We start from the raw sequence: 21660 nt of genomic DNA on the forward strand, positions 1-21660 counted from the left end.
ATTCTCTGAGGATCTTATCAGAGATTTGTGCTAGGTGTTTCTCCACTACTGTACTAGAGGAATCCTAGACCTGCAGAGTTGAAAAGGGCCACAAGGGTCAAGGAAGGGAATAAAGCATGTGTGTTGGTAGTGTTGCTCAGGCAAAGCACTTTGGGTCTTGGACAGCCCTTCTGCATTGCTGGATATTTTCTCATTGAACAAGTGGTTTAACTGACCTGCATGACTGTGCACACACTTGTGTACAGTCCTTGCTTCCCCCCTTTGTGTGTGAGACATTTTGCCCCAGGGGAGTAATTTTAAAATGGCATGTACCAGTTTCCCTGGTAAAGCAGAAATCTTCATTATGTTGTGAGTAGTCCTGTTTTGTTTCCAAAGTAGTAGCCTAACCAGTTTGCTATTAGAGGGAATGGTACCTGGATTTGACCCATCACCTCCCACTTAATCCTTACTCCTCTCTCCCTGGGGTGAAAGGGTGAATTACTGGTTTTTGTCTGCATCTCAGAGAACAGTCTCTGAACTGAAAGGAAGCTGCCCAGCTAAAACACTTCTTATCACCGGCTGACGCACAAGAGGAATTATTTGAACATATTGCCCCCTCCCCCAAGTCTTAAGAAAATCTTTTCCAAGGACTTAGGACTAATAGGGACATATTTCTAAAAGACTTAATGGTAAAAATGGACCTATGGTCAGTTGTTCCATAGTAGTATTATTCATGCACCCAGTTTATTTAACTTTTATTATTCATTGTCCTATTTGTGTTATTGTCCATTGTCTCCTTATTATATACAGTATATTTTTTAACATTGCAAGTATATTTTAATATTTATGGGTCATTTTGCTGATTGTGTTCTTCCATATAGGAGCCCTGATGTTCAGTTTTGTCCTCTGGATGCTGTAACAAACACCTCATCATGTAATTAATTAACTATACCAGATACCCATATAAGCCTATAATTCTCATGTAAGATTGAATTTCAGCTTTCCTTGTACACCACCCCCTTAATCGCTGGCAATTTTCACTTATTTTCTTTTAGCACACAAGAGTATGGTGGCCAAGCTTTTCCCACCAAAGGTTTCAAAAACTGCAAAACAGCAGAACATGATGGAAAGTTGCCACATAGAGGCCCCTGCATTGTACTTGGCTTGTTAATTAAGTGTTAGTTTATTGGCAAAAGGTAGAAGATTTTCTACTCAACTGCATCTTCCAAAAAAGGGTAAACTATCTGCCCCCTTTTTAACATGCCAGTTAAGAAGGGCTTAAAATTGGTGCTTTACTGAGAACATGTCCAAAAGACTCTGAAGCTGAATTGTGCTAAAACAAGGGGTGTTGCTATGCTGCGTTTCGGCTTATTTCATTCTGATAGAATATGGCTCTCATTATAGAAGGGGTTTGATTTGGCACCAAGCATGCTGGCATGTGTTAAGCACGTTGTGTAGCTGGGCTCACACTAAAGGTGAAAAGCCCTTTGGGGCTACTCTGAAATTCTGTGTCTGCTTTCCCCCCAAGATACTGCTCCAAAAAAGAACAAGGATGATCAGAGAATCTACAGAGTTGTAGAGTTGGAAGGGACACAATAGCAAAACCCCCTATAATGCAGGAATCACAACTAAATAATCCACTCTAAAAACCTCCACTGAAGGAGAGTCCACTGTTTTCTCAGGTAGTCCATTCTACTGTTGGACAGCTGTTACTGTCAGCAGTGGCAGAGGACGGGGTGTGTGGTAGGGGTGGTCCGCCCTGTGTATCATCACTAGGGGGGTGACAAAATGCCGGGCGGCACTCACCACGGGGCCTGCAGTGCACCCGAGACACACGTCTCTCCTGGGAGAGACACAGTGGCTTCGGTGCGCGCAGACTCCGCACTGCCCAAACAGTCCGCCTGCTGCCTCCTCCCCAGCTGTAGGGCGGCTGAGTAGGAGGAGGCAGGCAGACTGCTGAGGCCCCATGGCGTGCCCCACCCCTGGGCACGCCGCCCCAGGCGCCAGAGCGGCTTCCTCCGCTGCTGACTGTCAGAAAGTTCTTCTTAATTTTAAGTCTTGTAATTTGAACCCATTGGTTCAGGTCCTGCTCTGGAGAAGCAGAAAACGAGCTTGCTCTTCAGCCCTTCAGATATTTGAAGATGGCTATCATATCACCTCTCAGTCTTCTCTTCTATGGGGTAAAGTTAAAGGGACCCCTGACCATTAGGTCCAGTTGTGGCCGACTCTGGGGTTGCAGCGCTCATCTCGCTTTACTGGCCGAGGGAACTGGCGTACAGCTTCCGAGTCATGTGGCCAGCATGACTAAGCCACTTCTAGCGAAACAGAGCAGTGCACGGAAACGCCGTTTACCTTCCCGCCGGAGTGGTACCTGTTTATCTACTTGCACTTCAATGTGCTTTCAAACTGCTAGGTTGGCAAGAGCAGGGACCGAGCAATGGGAGCTTACCCCATCGCGGGGATTCAAACTGCCGACCTTCTGATCAGCAAGTCCTATCTGTTACATATAATGCTACTCCTTCATCCTTAAAGATGATGATTAAGATTCCCTCGGCACACGTCTCATGGTCTTGAAAATGATCCTACTTCTTCATGCATGTAATGTAGACTAATTTTACAGCATCAACCCAAATATATAGTCACTCCATTTTGTATGAACAGTCATGAGCCTTTGAAAGTTGCCGCTGGTAAGGGGGGGGAATATATTTATTCTATTATTATTATTATTATTATTATTATTATTATTATTAATTTATTTTACCACCCTTAATCAAAAGATTTCAGGGCGGTTGATAAGATAAATTCTATGTTGTTATGTTACATTGCATTAAACAACAACAACCTTATAAGCAAACTGGATGAGAATGGCCCCTGTAAAGTGCAGCTGGATCCATTGTCTCACTCTATTAAAGGCAACTGAACCCCAGGCCACCTCTGTGTGGGAGAAACATTTATTGCAAGTAAATAGATCTCTTGTCTCTTAGCTGGGGGTGGGGAAACTAAGCTTGAAATAATTAAAGCTGCTATTGAAGGATTGTGGGCTTTAGTTCCCCCCTTTACAATTAAATAAGGTCCTAATTAAAGTAAAAAACAAAACAAAAACAAAAAAACTTTAGATGGGTGCATGTTTTGTTCATACATGCCTGAAGTGTTTACCTAGCTTTCTATGAAACCTTTTGGAAGCAGGTACCCAGAGAGGTAATGAAAGCAGAGGGAATAAAGGATACTTCCTTTTTGCAAATTAGAGTGGAAGTGACTATTTCCATCATATACTGGATGACTATGTGAATATTCATAGTGTTTATTGATTGCTATGACAGAGCCAGTACCAAAACTGTTTTATGTTCAGACAGCTGATGCTCTTCTGAACACCAGATGCTTGGTATTATCAGCAGGTGATAGAGGTGGGCATGAGGGTAGATTGCTCTAGTGTGCCCTGTCTGTGGACTTCCATGAGAAATTTGATTTGACCACTTTTGGCCAACAGAATACCAGGCTTAAGTTGTCAATTATATGAACAGTCTATGGCAACTGCAGGCCTATGTTCCATTTGATTATGAGTCTACATGTCAGAACAGGCTTTTGGGCTGGCTGTGCAAAATATTTACACATATCCTACCCTGCAGCAATTGCAGCCTCTGAGCATGTTTTGGTGCTGGTTATGCAGCAACTTGGGCTTGCCGTTCGGAAGGTCAGTGGTTCAAATCCCCGCGATGGAGTGAGCTCCTATTGCTCTGTCCCAGCTCCTGCCAATCTAGCAGTTCAAAAGCACACCAGTGCAAGTAGATAAATAGGTACCGCTGTGGCGGGAAGGTAAACGGCATTTCCATGTGCTCTGGCTTCTGTCATGGTGTTCCGTTTGCCAGAAGCGGTTTAATCATGCTGGCCACATGACCCGGAAAGCTGTCTGTGGACAAATGCCACTTCCCTTGGCCTGAAAGCGAGATGAGCACCGCAACCCCATAGTCGCCTTTGACTGGACTTCACCATCCAGGGGTCCTTTACCTTTTACCTTTTATGCAGCATCTAGTAATCAAAGTTAGATTTTTATTTTTTATTTTTAAAAGGCATAATCAATATTACAAAACGTAAGAGTACAGTTGTATTTTCCAGATGAATAGAGAGTCAATAATGTCACAGAGACTAGATTATGACACATAAAGGAAATCTCACCAAATGTCATCTTCCTTAACCTTGGAAATGTGTAATTTGTAAGTTATTTTCACTGCAGTAGCCAGTCTACATTTTCTCGAACCACAACGGGAGTTTAAGTTATGTACTGCACCAAATAAGTTATCACTGCAGCCAACATCCATATAAGAAGTTCCTTAAATCAGAAAGTTGCTGTTTGATCATCCCACAGATTCAAAAGGGCAAGTTGTGGGTAGGCCTGAATGGAAAATTTAATTTTTTAAAATATATCTTTAAAAAAGTCAGTCCAAAATTTAGACGCCAGAGTGCATTCCCATTGGAAGTGGGAAAATGTTCCTCTGCTACTGCAACCACAACAACCTGTGGGGTATTTGAAATCATGTGAGAAACTGCACAGAAGTACAGTGCCACCTGTGCAGAATTTTTAAGGAATATTCCCTTACATAAGTTGAGGTTGATTTACAGATTGTAGGTGTCCATATTGCATTCCACTTAGGGACATCTAAGCGGAAGTCCTTCACGCAGGTAACTTTAAAGCCTTCTAATGAGCCTTTAGAGATATGAAGAAGTTCCTTATAAATGATAGACCTGGGATAGCTCAGTTGGTAGAACATGAGACTTAATAATTGTGGGTTCAAACCCCATGTTGGGGGTTCTACTTAGATGACCCTTGTGGTCCCTTCCAACTCTACGATTATATGAATTTATAACAGATACCAGTTCTCTGCCTAGATGACCCAGATTTAATAAATCCTTGAAATTTAGTGAGAGGTCTAGTCTCTTTTGACTCAAGGGAAGGATCAGCCTGTAATTATTGTCGCTTATACGTAAATAGCCAATTAAGCCCCCAATTTCCTACGACTAGCCTGACTTGCTATGTTCTGTAACTTTGATTATTTTATTTTGTTTCATTTGTAATTTTGATTTTACATAAAAACAAAAACAAAGTTAGACTACATCTGAACATTTGGCTTCCATTCCCAGCTATCATAGACCTACAGTATGTATCAACAGTTTTTATCCATCTTAGAATCATAGAATCATAGAGTTGGAAGAGACCACAAGGGCCATCGAGTCCAACCCCCTGCCAAGCAGGAAACACCATCAGAGCACTCCTGACATATGGTTGTCAAGCCTCTGCTTAAAGACCTCCAAAGAAGGAGACTCCACCACACTCCTTGGCAGCAAATTCCACTGTCGAACAGCTCTTACTGTCAGGAAGTTCTTCCTAATGTTTAGGTGGAATCTTCTTTCTTGTAGTTTGGATCCATTGCTCTGTGTCCGCTTCTCTGGAGCAGCAGAAAACAACCTTTCTCCCTCCTCTATGTGACATCCTTTTATAGATTTGAACATGGCTATCATATCACCCCTTAACCTCCTCTTCTCCAGGCTAAACATGCCCAGCTCCCTTAGCCGTTCCTCATAAGGCATCGTTTCCAGGCCTTTGACCATTTTGGTTGCCCTCCTCTGGACACATTCCAGTTTGTCAGTGTCCTTCTTGAACTGTGGTGCCCAGAACTGGACACAGTACTCCAGGTGAGGTCTGACCAGAGCAGAATACAGTGGCACTATTACTTCCCTTGATCTAGATGCTATACTCCTATTGATGCAGCCCAGAATTGCATTGGCTTTTTTTAGCTGCCACGTCACACTGTTGGCTCATGTCAAGTTTGTGGTCAACCAAGACTCCTAGATCCTTTTCACATGTACTGCTCTCAAGCCAGGTGTCACCCATCTTGTATTTGTGAACTTGATTTTAAAAGAAAAAGCCACTTTACCTAGTAACATTACAGTGTCACGTGGCAATAAATGTTAACGGCCATTGATACTTGCACCAAGAAAGTGCTTCCTTTTCATTTTCCTTGAACCTGCTTCCATTCAGATTCATTAAATCCCAAGTCCTAGCATCCTCAAAGCAGGGGCGGATAGCCTGCGACCCTCCCGATGTTGAACTTCCATCAGCCTCATCCTCATTGCCAACAGTCAGGGATGATGGCAACTATAGTCCAGCAATATCTGGAGGGCTACAGTTTAGCCACCTGTCTTAAAGTAACTTCTCTCTGCTTACTGTTTTGATGATTGTTCACGATTTTATATACCTCTGTCACACCCCTCCTTGTTTGGCATTGAATTTCCATCCTGGTGCACCTCCTCCTTGGAGCAATCTGTGAGCAAATTGCTCAGTATTATTCCTTAATGACTCATAATTTTATTTCTTATGACAAGCTGCTTCAACGTGTTTGTGAAAGGCATGAGCTGCTTTTGCTGGCACTGATGGAACCCTTCATTCTCTTTTACAGGAATTGCCTATCTTGGAGGCATCTGCAGTGCGAAGAGGAAGTGTGTTCTTGCAGAAGACAATGGGCTGAACCTGGCATTTACCATTGCTCATGAACTGGGACACAAGTAAGAGGTCACCATTATATTTGCAGCTGTGTCTGACGGTGTTGTGACTAGGGTTGTCCATACAGGTTATGGATTGCTGCTGTTGTTGCAGCAGCTAGTATTCCTAGTGAAATTTTATATTTGTTGTGACTGGATGGTAGTGAGTATTTCTTAAGCAAAGCGTAAGTGAACTTCCAAAGAAAACCAAATATTTCAGTGAAACTAGTAAAATTAGTCCAACATTTCCCAAGGCGGTCTCTGGATTTTACCGATTTGATATTCGAGGTCATTTTGAAAGTTCCCACCTTTAGATGAATTGCCTTAAGGAATTCTAAGAAAAGGCAAAGGAGTTTCTGTAAGACCAGCAGAAGAACAGCAACATTTCTTAAGCATGCTTTTGTACATTGCTAATGTACACTCTGACAATCGATAGTAGAACATTTATTATAGATGAAGTTTATATTTACACAAAAGCAACTCACATTGGTTTTCCACTGATAAAAATGACTATGTACGTTGAGCTTAAGGATAAAGAATTTCAGTAGTTATACATCAGTGGAGTAGATGCTTTTAGGTAAAGGTAAAGGACCCCTGGACAGTTAAGTCCAGTCAAAGGCGACTATGGGGTTGCGGCGCACATCTCACTTTCAGGCCAAGGGAGCTGGCGTTTGTCCACAGACAGCTTTCCAGGTCATGTGGCCAGCATGACTAAACCACTTCTGGTGCAACAGAACACTGTGATGGAAACCAGAGTGCACGGAAACGCCGTTCACCTTCCCGCTGCAGTGGTACCTATTTATCTACTTGCACTGGCGTGCTTTTGAACTGTTAGGTTGGCAGAAGCTGGGACAGAGCAACGGGAGCTCACCCCGTTTTGCGGATTCGAACCGCCAACCTTCTGATCTGCAAGCCCAAGAGGCTCAGTGGTTTAGACCACAGCGCCACCAATCTTCCTCGGCTATGAGTGATTGCCAAAGAAGAAGAAGAAGCTTTTAAGGAGGATATTTATTTTATAAAGTTTGCAAGGATTATTGCAACAGAGAATGTCAAAGCAGATGCAATATTATTTATGAAATCATCAGTGCACATGCCCCAGGAGACTGCAAACTATTTTTTGTTGTCTTCAGGGATGAACGCCAAGGAAACAGAAATAGTTGCCAATTGGGCAACTGCAGAAGCTGATGCAGAAGCTGATAGTTCAGATTTCTCCTTGTATGTGAGCAGGCTTATTGATGGTAGAAAATGGTTTAGGAAAATGTTCATCAGATACGTTTGCCTTACTATGGCCTTTGACACCTGAAATGTGTGTTTTCAGGGGCCCCTCTATTCCTGTGATTGTAATCTCTTTAAACTGTTTTTAATTTTGTATCTGGGACCTGCTGGAAATGGGTAAATAATAATGGTGGTGGTGGTGGTGATGATGATGATGATTATGATGATGCAGCAGACGGCATCAGATACGTATCCCATCCCTACAAGTGACTGGTGGTGAGCTAGAGGTGCCACCTTTTCTGGAGCATTGAGAGGGCCTGTGCATGATGCTGCACAACATTATGGGGGTGGGGCTCTGAACATTGAGTCCAGCACACTTTTGGTGAGCAAAGGAATGAAGAGCAACTACATGGAATCTACATGGAATCTAATTGCATGTATGTTTACCCAGAAGCAAAGGGATCAAAGGGGCTTATCCCTGAGAAAGCATGCACAGAATCACACCCTTGGTTAGGATTGCAGACTGAGGTGCTAAGCTATGGGTGCTGGTCAATGGCCAGGGATAATGGGAGTTATAGTTAAGCAAAATCTGGAGGGCCAAAGGCTCCCCACATCTGTGCTAAACCAACAGCTTGAAGGAAGAGATGGATTTTGAGGTTGGGAATTCCTCTTTTGTTTGTTAGCAGAACCACTAGAATAAAGTTGATGAAGTCCAGAGAAAATATTTGCAGGCCTAATTGAGAGCAGGGAGACATATTCAACCACACAAACTGAGGTAAATCTCCTTCTCCCTCCTGCCACCTGCCAAATCTCAACCATCTTCTCCTTTCCAAATGACTAGAATCTCCAGACAATCAGAGTCCTCTGTCAGCCAGACCAGTAACAGAATTAACCCCTTAAGTCACACAGCGAATGATTCTTGCATTTGTCCTTCCAACATTGTCCCTTCAGCTACATTTCCCACGAACCTTCTTCAGAAGTCCCAGGACTGACTTTATGAACTTCTGCAAAAGGTCAGAAAAAGAATCAATGATTCTATTTTAAACTCATACACTTGCATACCACAAAAACTAAAATGAAAAGGGAGGAAGGGGAAAACCCTCAAAAGAAATCATTGGACACAGATCTGCAAACATTTTTACTGTTTGCATGGTCCTGATGATGCATTACCTTTTAATAACCAATATTTGCTTTAAAGTGAATCTTTAAGAAGAAGAAAATCTTTGCTGAGTTTAGAAGCAACTTTTACCCAAATACATATTTTGAATACTTAAAGGAGTGGGTGACGTTTGTATGGGGTTCAACATCATGCCTTCATGTAAAAATGAACTCCACTCATAATAACCATAATGCTTTTGAGGCTTATTGTACCTGATAGTGTTCAGTAACTGTAAAAAAGAAATACGTGGCTTCTCAATTCTTGATGGAGTACTTGGGGCAGGTACAGGAAATATTTCAACTCCTACCAGACTTGACAAGATGAAAACGAATGTCCTGTTCCCCTTCCGTTGACACTGAAAGGCGGCCGAGCCAAACTGGGAATGGTTTCAACAGAAGTGAATGATGGGAAGCCTTGTTTTTATTTGAACCATATGAACCAGGCTGTTATATCAATTCTCAACCTTAACAACACACTAATCTTTGAGTTGGAGGGTGAGAACACCATTGTTCTGTGTCAAAAAGATTTTGCAGAAACTTAGCTCAGTAGTTTTCCAGCTTCTGAAGAATCCGCATTTATCATCACCATCATCAATATTATTATTTATTAGATTTCTTAGACATGGTTTACAAAACAGTCTCAATGTGGCGTACAGGCAGTTTAAAACATACAGAATATAAATAAAAATATAGCAAGGACACACAACCATTAAGTTTACTATACTAAAACCACACCATTCCACAAAAACCTGAAACACCACTCTCATAACTTTCAGTTAGACAGATGCTGGTAAAAAATTAATAATCAATCCATTAATCTCGGGGTCTGGGTAGGTACTTGTCAGCCAAGTGTTGGGGTTGTGTATGGCTTTATAGGTTAAAACCAGCACTTTGAACTGGGCCTGGAAATGAATAATTAGCCAGCGCACTTGGTCCAGAGTTGGTCATACGTGGCCAGACTGGCTGGGGCCCATTATCAGTCTGGCCACTACATTCTGCACTGCATTCTGCAGTTTGCAAACCATCTTGCAAGGCAGTCCCATATGTTATTGTAGTAACTTTACCTGGAGGCAGGTATTTTGGCACCTGAGGCAAACCACAAAATGGTGTGCCCCCTCCCCACCAAAGAAGGAGGGGCGAGTGAAGATCTGCATCAGCACACCCATTTGAAATCTGTCTCGGAGCCACTTCCCTTGTTACCTTAATGGCCTGTGCTTAGAGGGCCATTGCCTCACCATGAAGCTAACCTGGCTATTCCAGAAAATGAAACTGTGCTGGATCCAGGAATTAGAAGGGCACTCAGGCACATAGACCCACCCACATCCTACAACTCATAACAGTATGCTTATATCTGTAGTATGGTTATGTTCTTGTTTGTACCTGGTGCCTTCATTACATATCTTTAGGTGTCAGGCAAAAAATGTTCCTCTACAATTGGCTTTGGCCAATTAAACAATCTATGGCCTCTTAAACTGTGAGGTGGGTTTATTGTTTTTGTTGGTTACTATGTTATGTGTTTTTCTGTTTTTATATTGTAAAATGCCCTGCGATTCTTGGATGAAGGGCAGTATAGAAATATAATAAATAAATAAGATAAAAATAAGATAAAATATATATATACCCGGAAATTCCAATGGAGAAACATAATTCAGCACATGTATTATGTCTGATGAAAAGTTAGGTATCCTCCCCCCAAAGTTCTTTGCCAAAAATACCTAATCTTCCATATTTGTAGCTTTCAGCAAAATCTCTTGGTAGAGCTTCCTGGTGTGGGTTAAAAGGGTAAGATGTATTGCTGCTTGACAGGAGGAAAAACAAATGATGTCTGTTCAGATCAAAGTTTCAGTTTTGGCACTCACAAACAACCTCGGCTGTTACGCTGTGGAAAAAGTGAATGAGCTTACTAATTGATGTGTCGGATTCTGAAATCCTCCACTCGTGTTGCTTGGATTTACTGCAAAAACATTGCTACAGACAGCTGCTTTATAAAAAGTTTCAGGCAGGGTTTATTCTAATGAATGAATCCATTAGAGAGTGGATTAGTATATACATGAAACATCTCCTTGTGTATTGAAACTATAGATTCTCACATTGCTCTCTTTCTTTCTTTCTTTCTTTCTTTCTTTCTTTCTTAAAACCCTGTTCTTAAAAAAAAACCCCGCCTCCTATGGAAGTTGGATTTTTGGAAGGCCACTTATTTATTTATTTATTTATTTATTTCATAAAATTTATACACCGCTTGATTGTAAAAAACCTTAAAGCGGTTTACAGAAAGATAGAACAATAAAATCGAGGAAAAAATAACAACCATACAAAAGTTAAAATACTAAATTAGATTAAAATTACCTCAGCTTTTAAGCATCTGGGTAGCAGGCTCCAAAAAGAGTGCAGGGAAGGCGTCTGCTTGATTTCAATAGGCAGGGAGTTCCCAAGTGCAGCTGCTACTACACTAAATGATTAAGTTCTTACAAATGCAGAACGGGTATTATATGGCACCTGTACCACTGCCAGTTCCGGCAATTAAAGCAGTCGAGTGTGCACAGGTGATATTTAGTAACATATGAAAACACTCATAACCAGCTAGTTTGTGAAAATCCAGCATCCACATTACTAGTTGTTAAGATAAAGAGGAAGTCCATTGACAATGGTTTTCAGAATGGAGGCAGGCACAGAAACATGTGAGAAAGAACCACATTATTTTGGTCCAATATGCTTTATAGTCCACCATTCTTTCAACACTCTTCCTCTTGATGCTCCTGAAAAGCAGAGTTTGGAGAAGATACAATCCTCTCCTGTCTTATCCCCACAAACTGGTATATTGCTTCTGTTCATGGAGCCTGCATTTAGTGGTGCTATGGTTAATTGATTTGGAAATCCATATTTTTAGTTAGGCAGCACCAGATAATGGTGTTATTTAGATGCATTTGAAAACAGATTTAAACTATTTTCCTTTGTCTAGACAGAATAATGGACAAAGGGCCCCTCCAGACTGTTGTTTTATTGTGGGTGTATTCTGCAAGATGTTATTGACACAGTAATAGCGATTAATGGTGGATTAATTCTGCTTTATTGGTTGCTCTTTGATGCTTCCCCTGTGCTAACATGTTTTTGCTGTCCAGAGAGGGTTATAGCGCAACACAAGCGGAACAAAAATAGACCAGAACATTTGTGGCATAGAAAGTTATGGGAATTTGGCAGGAGATAACAGCATATGCACTGTGTGGAAATGAAACAGTGTGACTGCCTAAAAACTTTTGCAGGTGCAAATGGTATTGAAAGCGGGACTGTGTATGACCACTCCAATAGCATAATGAGCACAGATCATTGTGAATTTGCAATAAAAAGGAATGAGCCCATAAACTTTACAGAATGTTTTATTGGCCAAGAAAGAGAAGGAAAAAACTACATGGTTCCATGCAACTTCTGATGGGTACCCTTCCTGCCCTGAGGCTTGCACACAAATATCTTCATGTAGAGCAGAGGAATGCCATGGTCTAAAGCAGGCTTCTGCAAACCCAAGTCTCCTGTGCAAGTCACATCATCCCTAAACATTGACCATGTTTGCTGGGGATAATGAAAGTTGTAGTCCAACAATATCTAGGGACCTAAGGTTGTGGAAAGGACATTCTAAAGTTTGAAACTAACCTATTTAAGCACCCCAGACTGTGGGTGCACCCTCCCACACACATTTACCAGGAACCATCTCTAAACTCCTATCCCAATTTTGCTTGTAAGGAAATGTATCTAAATTACTGCAATCACTGCACTCAGATAGGGATGTAAGGAAGTAGTGATTTCTATCCTGCCCTGTGTTTGTTGCAACCAGCACTCTTTCCCACCCACTACAGTCCAGCTTCCACTAAACCTTACATTATTCATCTTGCTATCTGCTATGGCCAAAATAAACATAATTATTTACATAATGTTTGTGAACTAAAAAAAAAAATTGATAGCAAATGCTGCTTGTTTTTGCTTGCACGATTTCCATTTCTGACCTCAGACAAACATGTGAATTGTGGCAATTTCCATTCCTGTTTCTGTTTCCAACTGAATTTTCTGACATTCCTACATGGACCGTCCTCATCAGGCATAGAATCAGGGAACAGAGACACGCAACATCTGTCCATGCAGTTGCCAGCAATGTGAAGCCTTTGGATTGGCTAGGCCTAGTATTAAATGCCACAGGACAAGCATTCTGCCAATGCCTGCTCAAAAGAGCAAAGCCTCCTGCCTGTTAATCTCCACACTCCAGCACAAGCCTTCACCCTCCAGCAACAGACTGCAGGGACCTTGGGTTTAGGCAACACACATTCCAAGCCTTATTTTTAGTTCAACTGCCTTTGGAGCATATTGAATCGGACAATCTCATTTGCCATCTCTCTCCCCTCCCCACTTTCATCGCTGTGTAATTATTTCTTACTCCCAGGAGATGGGACCGCTGGGACCCCTTTCATTAGCTTGCCATTTCTGATGCATCTTGTTGAACTGAAGGTTCAGATGAGAGCTTAGGGAGCTTGTGTCTGGAAGACTTTGTCACGCAGAAGTCTGTAGGAGCAGAGAAAGATGTCAGAACACAACCACAAGCCTTGAGAGCGACTTGTCTCCAGCAGTTACGAGGCCGGTACCAAATTACATCCCGCTGCACACAACCTGTGTGTGCAAGCTGGAGATGATAGAACGTGGGCACACAAGTGAGTTTTCTCAATTCCCCAAGCAGGAAGTCGAAAAAAGCAATTATCCAGATGTGTGAAGTGCAGAGATTTGCCTGTAGTACATATTAAAAAATTGAAATATTTCACAAGGGACCCTTGGAACAGCCCAGAATAAATGGGAGGGAGATTCCGGTATCTTGGCCACCACAAACAACAAACTGGCTGGTGGCCATTTCTTTTCTTTAGGTTTCCTGGTTGCTGGCTTCACTCAGCGTTGCACAGGCTACGTTGCAGACATTAAGCCAAATAATGAAGCAGGCCAGAGAGAGGATTTCTGGAATGTCATGACGACTTAGGGGTGTTTGTTTTAAAACAAACAAAAAATCCCTCATGTTTCCCCTAGAGGTATGTTATGGATTTTAGTTTGCACTTACAGATGGCTGTCATTGCATGAAAAACAAAAACTAGAATCTCCTTCTGAGATACATGATTCTGCATTGATAATATGATATGCAGTAACTCCCCTTTTAACTATGATTTCCAAAGACACATACTGCAGAAATTCTGCTGGCACAATATGTTGAGGTTCCTAAGAACAGGCATTTCAAGTGGCGATAACAAACTAACAGAGCAATCCAAACTATAGGAAGCCAACATAACTTACGTCAGGGCAAATCATGCCGGTATAATTTACCTCTATTCCAGATTCTGTCTAGAAACAGAGCCGGGTAGATTATGCCAGTGCTATTTACTGTTACGCCAAACTTCATTTGATAGCAAGGCTACTGTCAGAGCCTGGCAGAAGGAAAACAAGCCTTTAAAGTAGTTGGATTTACACTACCCCTTTTGCCAGTATAGCTTCCTCTGGGTTGTTAGGTCACGTGACTGAGTTGAACAAAGTTTGGAACAGAGGTAAGTCTCCCCCTGTCTTGCCCTGCCCTGCTGCCTCCCTTCCTCCAGTACACTCCTTTTTTGGGAGTTGCCATTTCTTGACATCTGTATATTCCCTTAAAACGATAGGTTAGTTTGAGGTCTTTCCACTGCACTGCACTTCTTCCCACTGCACTATACCCAGCCAGATGAGCGGGGTATAAATATATTATTATTATTATTATTATTATTATTATTATTATTATTATTATTATTACCCATGCCTGGGAAACCTCTTGAGTACCCTGTCTCTGCCCATGTGCTACTTTGATTTTCTGCTATTTCCATTGCACATCCAGGGTAGCATATTTTTTTGTCCTTTTAATTATTCATTATTTTACCCATAGAAGAATGGAAACACATTTTCAGAGTTCATTTGTACTTTGTGCTCAGCTTGACAACACTAAAAAAGACAACATTTGGTTCTTTTTTACACTGTGGCTTCATATTTCAGGGTGACATTTGCAAACTCCACAGATATCATCACTCTGACGATGGCATCCGGGTTGCGTTTAATGTAAGGTTGCCACTTGGGTGCTTCTTATTGCCATCTGTTGATTTATTTTCTAATTATTTATTTAGAATGCATTTCACAACATCATACTTTGCTAATCGTTCTGTTTGCACAAGCATTTCAGCTTGCCAGATGAAATTAACCCGCCCCCCTTCTGTGTTGTTCTGGGGGGGGGGTTCGCCAAGTGCTGCCCCCAAACCAATTGTGTGGGTGCAGGAGAGGAGAGAGGAGAAAATCCAGTTGCACAAGTGGGATTCCTTGCACAGGGTCTCCGCTGACAAGGCTGGTTAGGTGAATCCCATCAATTGGAACAAAGTAAATTGCCTTATACTGAGTCAGTCCTCTTTATCAGCTGGCCACCCTAGTTAAGACCCAGGATGCATTCTGACTTTGGGAATACAGTCATACCTTGTATCACAGTACTATCTGCAATGACTATCTGCAGTTTTCCAGGGTTTCAGACAGAGTTCCCTCCTAGCCCTTCCTGGAGATGCCGGGGATTGAACCTGGGACCTTCTGCATGCAAAGCAGATGCTCTTCCACTGAGCCATGGCCTTCCCTCTCATTTGTTTTCATTTCCCCCATTGAATATAGCCCAGTCTTTCTCTTTTGTTGGCTTCAGGCCATTGAGGTTTAGATCTTTGTGGCAAATGGGGGAGGCCAGTGCTAAAATTGCCTGGATCATGAATCTTGTGTGAAATCACAGGCTGCACTAACTCCACACTTCACCACCCACTTTCCAGTCTCATGCAGTAAATCCCAGCTACCCATATTTCCCTTTATCCACCTCTGTGTCTTTTGTGTGTGCCTGCCTAATCATAGAACAACTAGGGGAAACTGCAAGGCAATGTAATGAGCAAATAATCCCTTTCTTTCATGCCATCTAAGCATGCTCTTCAGCTGTTGGCCTTAGAACCAGGAAAACCTGCTAAACCGCTGGGACTACAGAAGCCACGGTGCTTCAATTAAACATCCACACGTATATATGTAAGATTTGCTTTCCTTGAGAAACAAGGCATGCATCTTTACCTATTGCACATGCTAACTTGTCTTGCATCTGCAGTATGCACACTCTGCAAACAGTTGCACGGAAAGCATTCCTGCTCTACTTGGGTTTGCGTCATTGGGCAAAGGAGATTACTGCCAACAAAGGCCATGATGGATTGAACCAGAACCATCCTGGCACAAAACATCTGTAAGCTTTGCCAGCTCATTATAGCCTAGCTATTCCGTGTGTCTTTGGCTTACTCAGCAGAATGAGCCCAAGTGGGGGTAGACAGCTGAGCTGCAGTGCTGTTGATTAAACTAAGATTATTTTGGCTAGGTTTCTCGAAATGTCTCAGCACTCCTCGCATTTTCCACACAGTTCCAGTATGTTGAAGTAAAACTCTGCAAGATGCTTATAAACAATGCTGTTTTTCTGGCACTGGGACATTTCGCTGGGAATGTTGGACACATACTTCAGGAAAAGCTTAGAGGAAGGGGGTAGATTTGGGGAAACTTGTTCCCCATGGAATACAGAAGTCACCAGATTCTCTTCCCACCTGCAGCTGGATAAGATGCTAGAGGGCAACAGTTGCTGCAAATCGTGGTCAAAAGAAAAGAAGGTAGATTGCTTGACTATTAGAATGTAATGCAGACATCTACACATCCTCCAACCATTATTCATTAGCTATCTTCTGATCACTAATAGTAGCCCCCATTTGCCATAGAAGCCAATAGGGAAGGGTGTGTCCAAACAACAAATCTGAAAGGGGATATATGTTCCTGGCACTGATACAATCCCAGAATTAACAAGCAGCTACATTTGTTCTGGGGATGCCTGGAGCACATCTGACCTTCAGATCCACTATTTGGGCACACCCTTCATTATTGCCTTCTATGGCAAATTGTTATTTGTGTTGGCAGGCAGAGGAGAGGATATGGACAGAACTGTGCAGGTAACTCTGTAGACGCTTTGGACTTGTGTTTGCTTTTTTTCAAAGTGACCCCACTTGCCACATGGCAAATTGCTTTTGGAATGAAAGGCCCTTTTAGAAGCAGTTGGTGATATGGCGTTGGCCTGATGTTTGAGGGGAGATAGTTCAAAAATCCAGCTAGGTGTAGCGAAACCCTTGGGTACACCTAAAGTAGCTTTTAGTTTATTCTCCTGCTTATGCTTTTTTACCCTTCATTGTTTTTGGTTTGGTTTGGTTTTTTGCTTGCCAAAGCAGTTTTGTGCAGAAGATCTCGACTATATGAACAGAAGTGCATGCAGGACTTACTGAAAAACATACCTATGATATATTGGGAGTAAAGCAACAATGTTTGCAATAAGTTACCTGAAAGAGGGGGGACTGGCAATGGACAGAGAGGCAATCTATTCTTCTCTTGGCGATTCCTTCTTGAGTACATGTAAATTGTCTTTCCTTGGGCTTTTACTTCCTTCCTGCTTCTCCTCTGAGTCAGTTAGTGTTAGACTTCTTTTTGTTATAACCTCATGTCTCCATGATGGCCATATTTGAGCTTGCACCCACAATGGCTTTGTTTGCCAGAAGTAATAAATCTTAAGTTTCTTTATTCTTTCAACCAGCAGTCTTACCAGACAATATATTTCTGCGCTCTGATACCAAACTCCAACATGATGGTATCACTTAGAACATGGGTAGGCAAACTAAGGCCCAGGGGCCAGATCCGGCCCAATTGCCTTCTAAATCCAGCCCGCGGACGGTCCAGGAATCAATGTGTTTTTACAGTCCTTTTATTTAAAATGTACCTCTGGGTTATTTGTGGGGCCTGCCTGGTGTTTTTACATGAGTAGAATGTGTGCTTTTATTTAAAATGCATCTCTGGGCTATTTGTGGGGCATAGGAATTCGTTCATTATTTCCCCCCAAAATATAGTCCGGCCCCCCACAAGGTCTGAGTGACAGTGGACTGGCCCCCTGCTGAAAAAGTTTGCTGACCCCTGACTTAGAAGATATGCAAGATCCCATCCATTTACAACTTAATACCCTCAAAATGTGTCTGTTGTTCAAGATATGTCAGCTTCCCTCGCCTTACACTGTAATTCAACTTAATATCAATACGTTCCAACAAATGTTTTCCGAAACAAAGGTATCTCTTTTCAAGTGGCTTATTCATTCTCTTATGTTATTGTACAATAACTTGATTTCATTAGCTCTGAGTTTTATAGGCAAACAGGCAACCCACCGCTGCTTGCCAATTTCAATTTTGGATTCATCTTATACAGTATGTCTTGTTTTGGAGTTGCTTTGATACCAAGCCATCACCTACAATTTCTTCTGTCGCCTTCTCCCTGTGGAGAAGGCAGAGAAGACTGCACAATGCACTTCTAAAATAGTTTATGGAGCAGCCAAGCCAAATGGCTCTAGGATTTTGAATTATCTTTCCCAGCTGCTCTGATACGAGTAATAATGGAGAGCTGGGAACTATGAGGGGCTGTCAACTGGAATGCAGCCTTTCTCACTTCAAAAGGAAGTAGAAATACCATTGATGGGCAGGCAAAAGCAGTTGGGACATGGACACAGCTGAAATTTCATACCCTTTTGGTGTTAGACTTCTTGAGCTGGAGGATTTTGTTGCTAGCAAATGGACTTGCGCATAACGTTTGTTGGATTACAACAGAGCTTGGAAGCTGGCACCTGCTGAGGAAGCACTCTCCTGATGAATAAAATATCCATTTTGCATGCTTGTAGGCAATGTAGAGAGATTAATTCATTAGAGTGGGGTTGAGTTTCTTTACTCTTAGTATGTGTCAAAACACCTGTCTGTAGGCATCATATTATGTTGGCAGCAGAGGCGATCCAATGCATTTTTCTTCCTGAGGTGAAGGGCAAGATGGCTGCCACCCTACCATTCCACACACAGAAGCCTATTGAACTGGCCGCTATGTCTCACTTCAACACAGCAAATAGAATTTTTCGTAAAATTATGTTGTTGTTACTCTGTTCCATTTCAGTGCAGACGAAACAAAATACAAATGGGGGGACGTAATCACTTATGTAACATTTACAGACTGAAAGCATTGTATTCACTGGATTGATTTCCATTCTGGACATGGGGCAAATAAGGAAAGATCAGCAACTTCTGTTTTTGACATCCCTAGTTGGAAGCTCTGCTTTCCTGACCAGGCGAGGAAAGAAAACCAGTCCGGTAGTAATGAAAATTAGGCCTAGGCAATCCAGAGGCCTTATACAGTGGTACCTCAGGTTACAGACGCTTCAGGTTACAGACGCTTCAGGTTGCAGACTCCGCTAACCCAGAAATAGTACCTCGGGTTAAGAACTTTGCTTCAGGATGAGAATAGAAATTGTGCTCTGGCGGCGCGGCGGCAGCAGGAGGCCCCATTAGCTAAAGTGGTGCTTCAGGTTAAGAACAGTTTCAGGTTAAGAACGGACCTCCGGAACGAATTAAGTACTTAACCCGAGGTACCACTGCATGTCTGTAAGTCACAGGGGACACTGCTGCATGTCCCATTTTCCTTTTATGCCTGAGGATGCTAAGCAGGCACAGTCCTGGAAAGGAGCCCCTCAGCCTCCTCCTGTGAGGTTCCAAGGGTTGTATCCAGTGCTAGTTCTATTCAGAATTGACTCATTAAAATTAATGGACCTACATTAGTTATGTCCATTAATTTAAGCGAGTCTACTCTGAGTAGAAATAGCACCAGAGACAACCCCAATTCAAGCTCCAGCTTCTGTGGTGTAGTGGTTCGCATCTCCGCTCTTCCACATGCAGCTGCTGGGTGACCTTGGGCTGGTCACACTTCTTTGAAGTCTCTCAGCCCCACTCACCTCACAGAGTGTTTGTTGTGGGGGAGGAAGGGAAAGGAGAATGTTAGCCGCTTTGAGACTCCTTCGGGTAGTGATAAAGCGGGATATCAAATCCAAACTCCCCTTCTTCTTCTTCTTCTTCTTCTTCTTCTTCTTCTTCTTCTTCTTCTTCTTCTTCTTCACCAGGGCCCTTCCTTCATTGCTTCTTTTCTCACGCATGGGTGCCTGAAGATTTGCCGGGCTAGGCATTTCAGAGCCGAAACACTTTTAACATATTGAATCAGTTTAGCAACTGGCCTTCTTCCAGTGTTGCAGCTTCAGTATGAAACACCAATAAAAATTCCTAACATTCAAGTCCACTGAGGACTGAAGAGTGAGTAAAAAAAACAAAAAACTGGGGTGGGGGGGGTCTCTGCATTGGAAAGGCGACTTCCAACTTGCATCATACTTGGCTCTTGCATCAACAGCAGGATGCGTCGTAGGTGGAGCTGCAGCTCTTTTGTCCTTCAGGAAGCTTCAGCAACGCTTCACGTTTTTCTTGGCACGTTGGCCCAAAAAGTAGATGTTTCAACACAGCTCACCATAAAACTTTTATTGGGGTGGGAAAATGGCCTTGTGGCATTGGATGGAAATCTGCAATGACCCTAAGGGGGAAAATACAGCTTTAATGGGACAAAGAAGAAGGGCTTATGTAACTGTTTGTGAGTTTTCATTGGGAAGAATGTTCTTCTGCATCGTAATCACTGGGAAGGCTCCCATCAATTTTTAACAGGAGTTCTGGTCAAAGCCTCAGGGCAGTAGCTAGACTTGTGTGTGCGCTGCGCTAACCAGTTCCAAATTCTGCACAAAGAAAGGCTAAGTTATTTGACTGGGTTAACTGACATAAGTTAAGCAAATACTGTGCATGTTGTTTATTTGCATAGTGTATCCATGTAGTTGCTTGGGGGGGGGTGTAGTTCTCCATAGGGAGGATAAGGCAGGTAGAGCACTAAAGCCCAGCTTCTGGACCACAAGAGTCCTATTCAGACATTATCGTTTGCATGTACAGCAACAAGAGCAGGGTTCAGATCCATTCCGACTAGCCCAACCCAGTGGCACTCGTGCATACAGCATGAATGTCTGCAAGGGGGGATTTTTGCATACAGCAGTACATGCAAAGGCTTCCACACAACATGGAACTGCAACTGTGCAGAGTTCCAGGTTGCATGGAAGCCTTCACACATACAGATTTGTGTGCAAAGGCCCTCTCCCTGCAGGCATACATACAAACATAGATCATTTTATTTGTATGCACCTTTCCATAGTTAAAACCATGCTCAAAGTGGCTTACAACATGAAATTGTATTTACATAATTACAAACATAACAAAAGGTAGTTATAAACAATAAATAAAATATCAAAACGTACACAGCCAAATTAAACAATTTCCACATATATCATGCTATGGCCTTTTAAATGTGTTTGTGGGAGGGGGTGGTGGTTGTAGCTTTGTTTTAGTTTTATTGTGTATTTTACATTTTCATTTTGTTATGTTATGAACCGCCCTGTAAGCTTTGGATGAGAGTGGTATACAAATCATCATCATCATGATCTAAAAGAAAGGTGCAAAATATCAGTAACAGCAACAATCCCCCTCTCCCGCTGGAATCAGTCAGAGCCACACCCTCCCAGGCCAGGTAGGAAAAGGCCTGTAAGGTAGTGAGCAAGTCTTCCTGGACTCACAGCCATGATGGTCTTTGGCCATTCTCACAGGTGCTGGGGTAGGGTAGTTGGCACATGTGATTAATGGGCATGGAACTCAGGAGGGTCTCTTCCTTGCTCCCATGTTGCACTCCACAGAAGGTATAAGTCCTGGATAAACTTCTAAGTCCAGCTTGGTACCCGTTTTGTACTTTCACCAGAGTATG

General features: G+C 42.4%; 1 protein-coding gene across 3 annotated transcripts in view; it reads left to right on the plus strand.

Moving 5' to 3' along the window:
* The window catches only part of ADAMTS17 (ADAM metallopeptidase with thrombospondin type 1 motif 17), a 170099-nt gene that overhangs the window by 66628 nt on the left and 81811 nt on the right, over positions 1-21660 (plus strand). For all 3 annotated transcript variants that reach the window (XM_083586287.1, XM_083586288.1, XM_083586289.1), the window contains one exon: positions 6432-6537. In XM_083586287.1, the coding sequence (XP_083442413.1) occupies positions 6432-6537 (106 nt within the window). The remainder of the gene's footprint in view (positions 1-6431; positions 6538-21660) is intronic.

This window comes from Podarcis filfolensis (assembly GCF_964270895.1).
Source record: "Podarcis filfolensis genome assembly, chromosome: 14".
Taxonomy (NCBI): Eukaryota; Metazoa; Chordata; class Lepidosauria; order Squamata; family Lacertidae; genus Podarcis; species Podarcis filfolensis.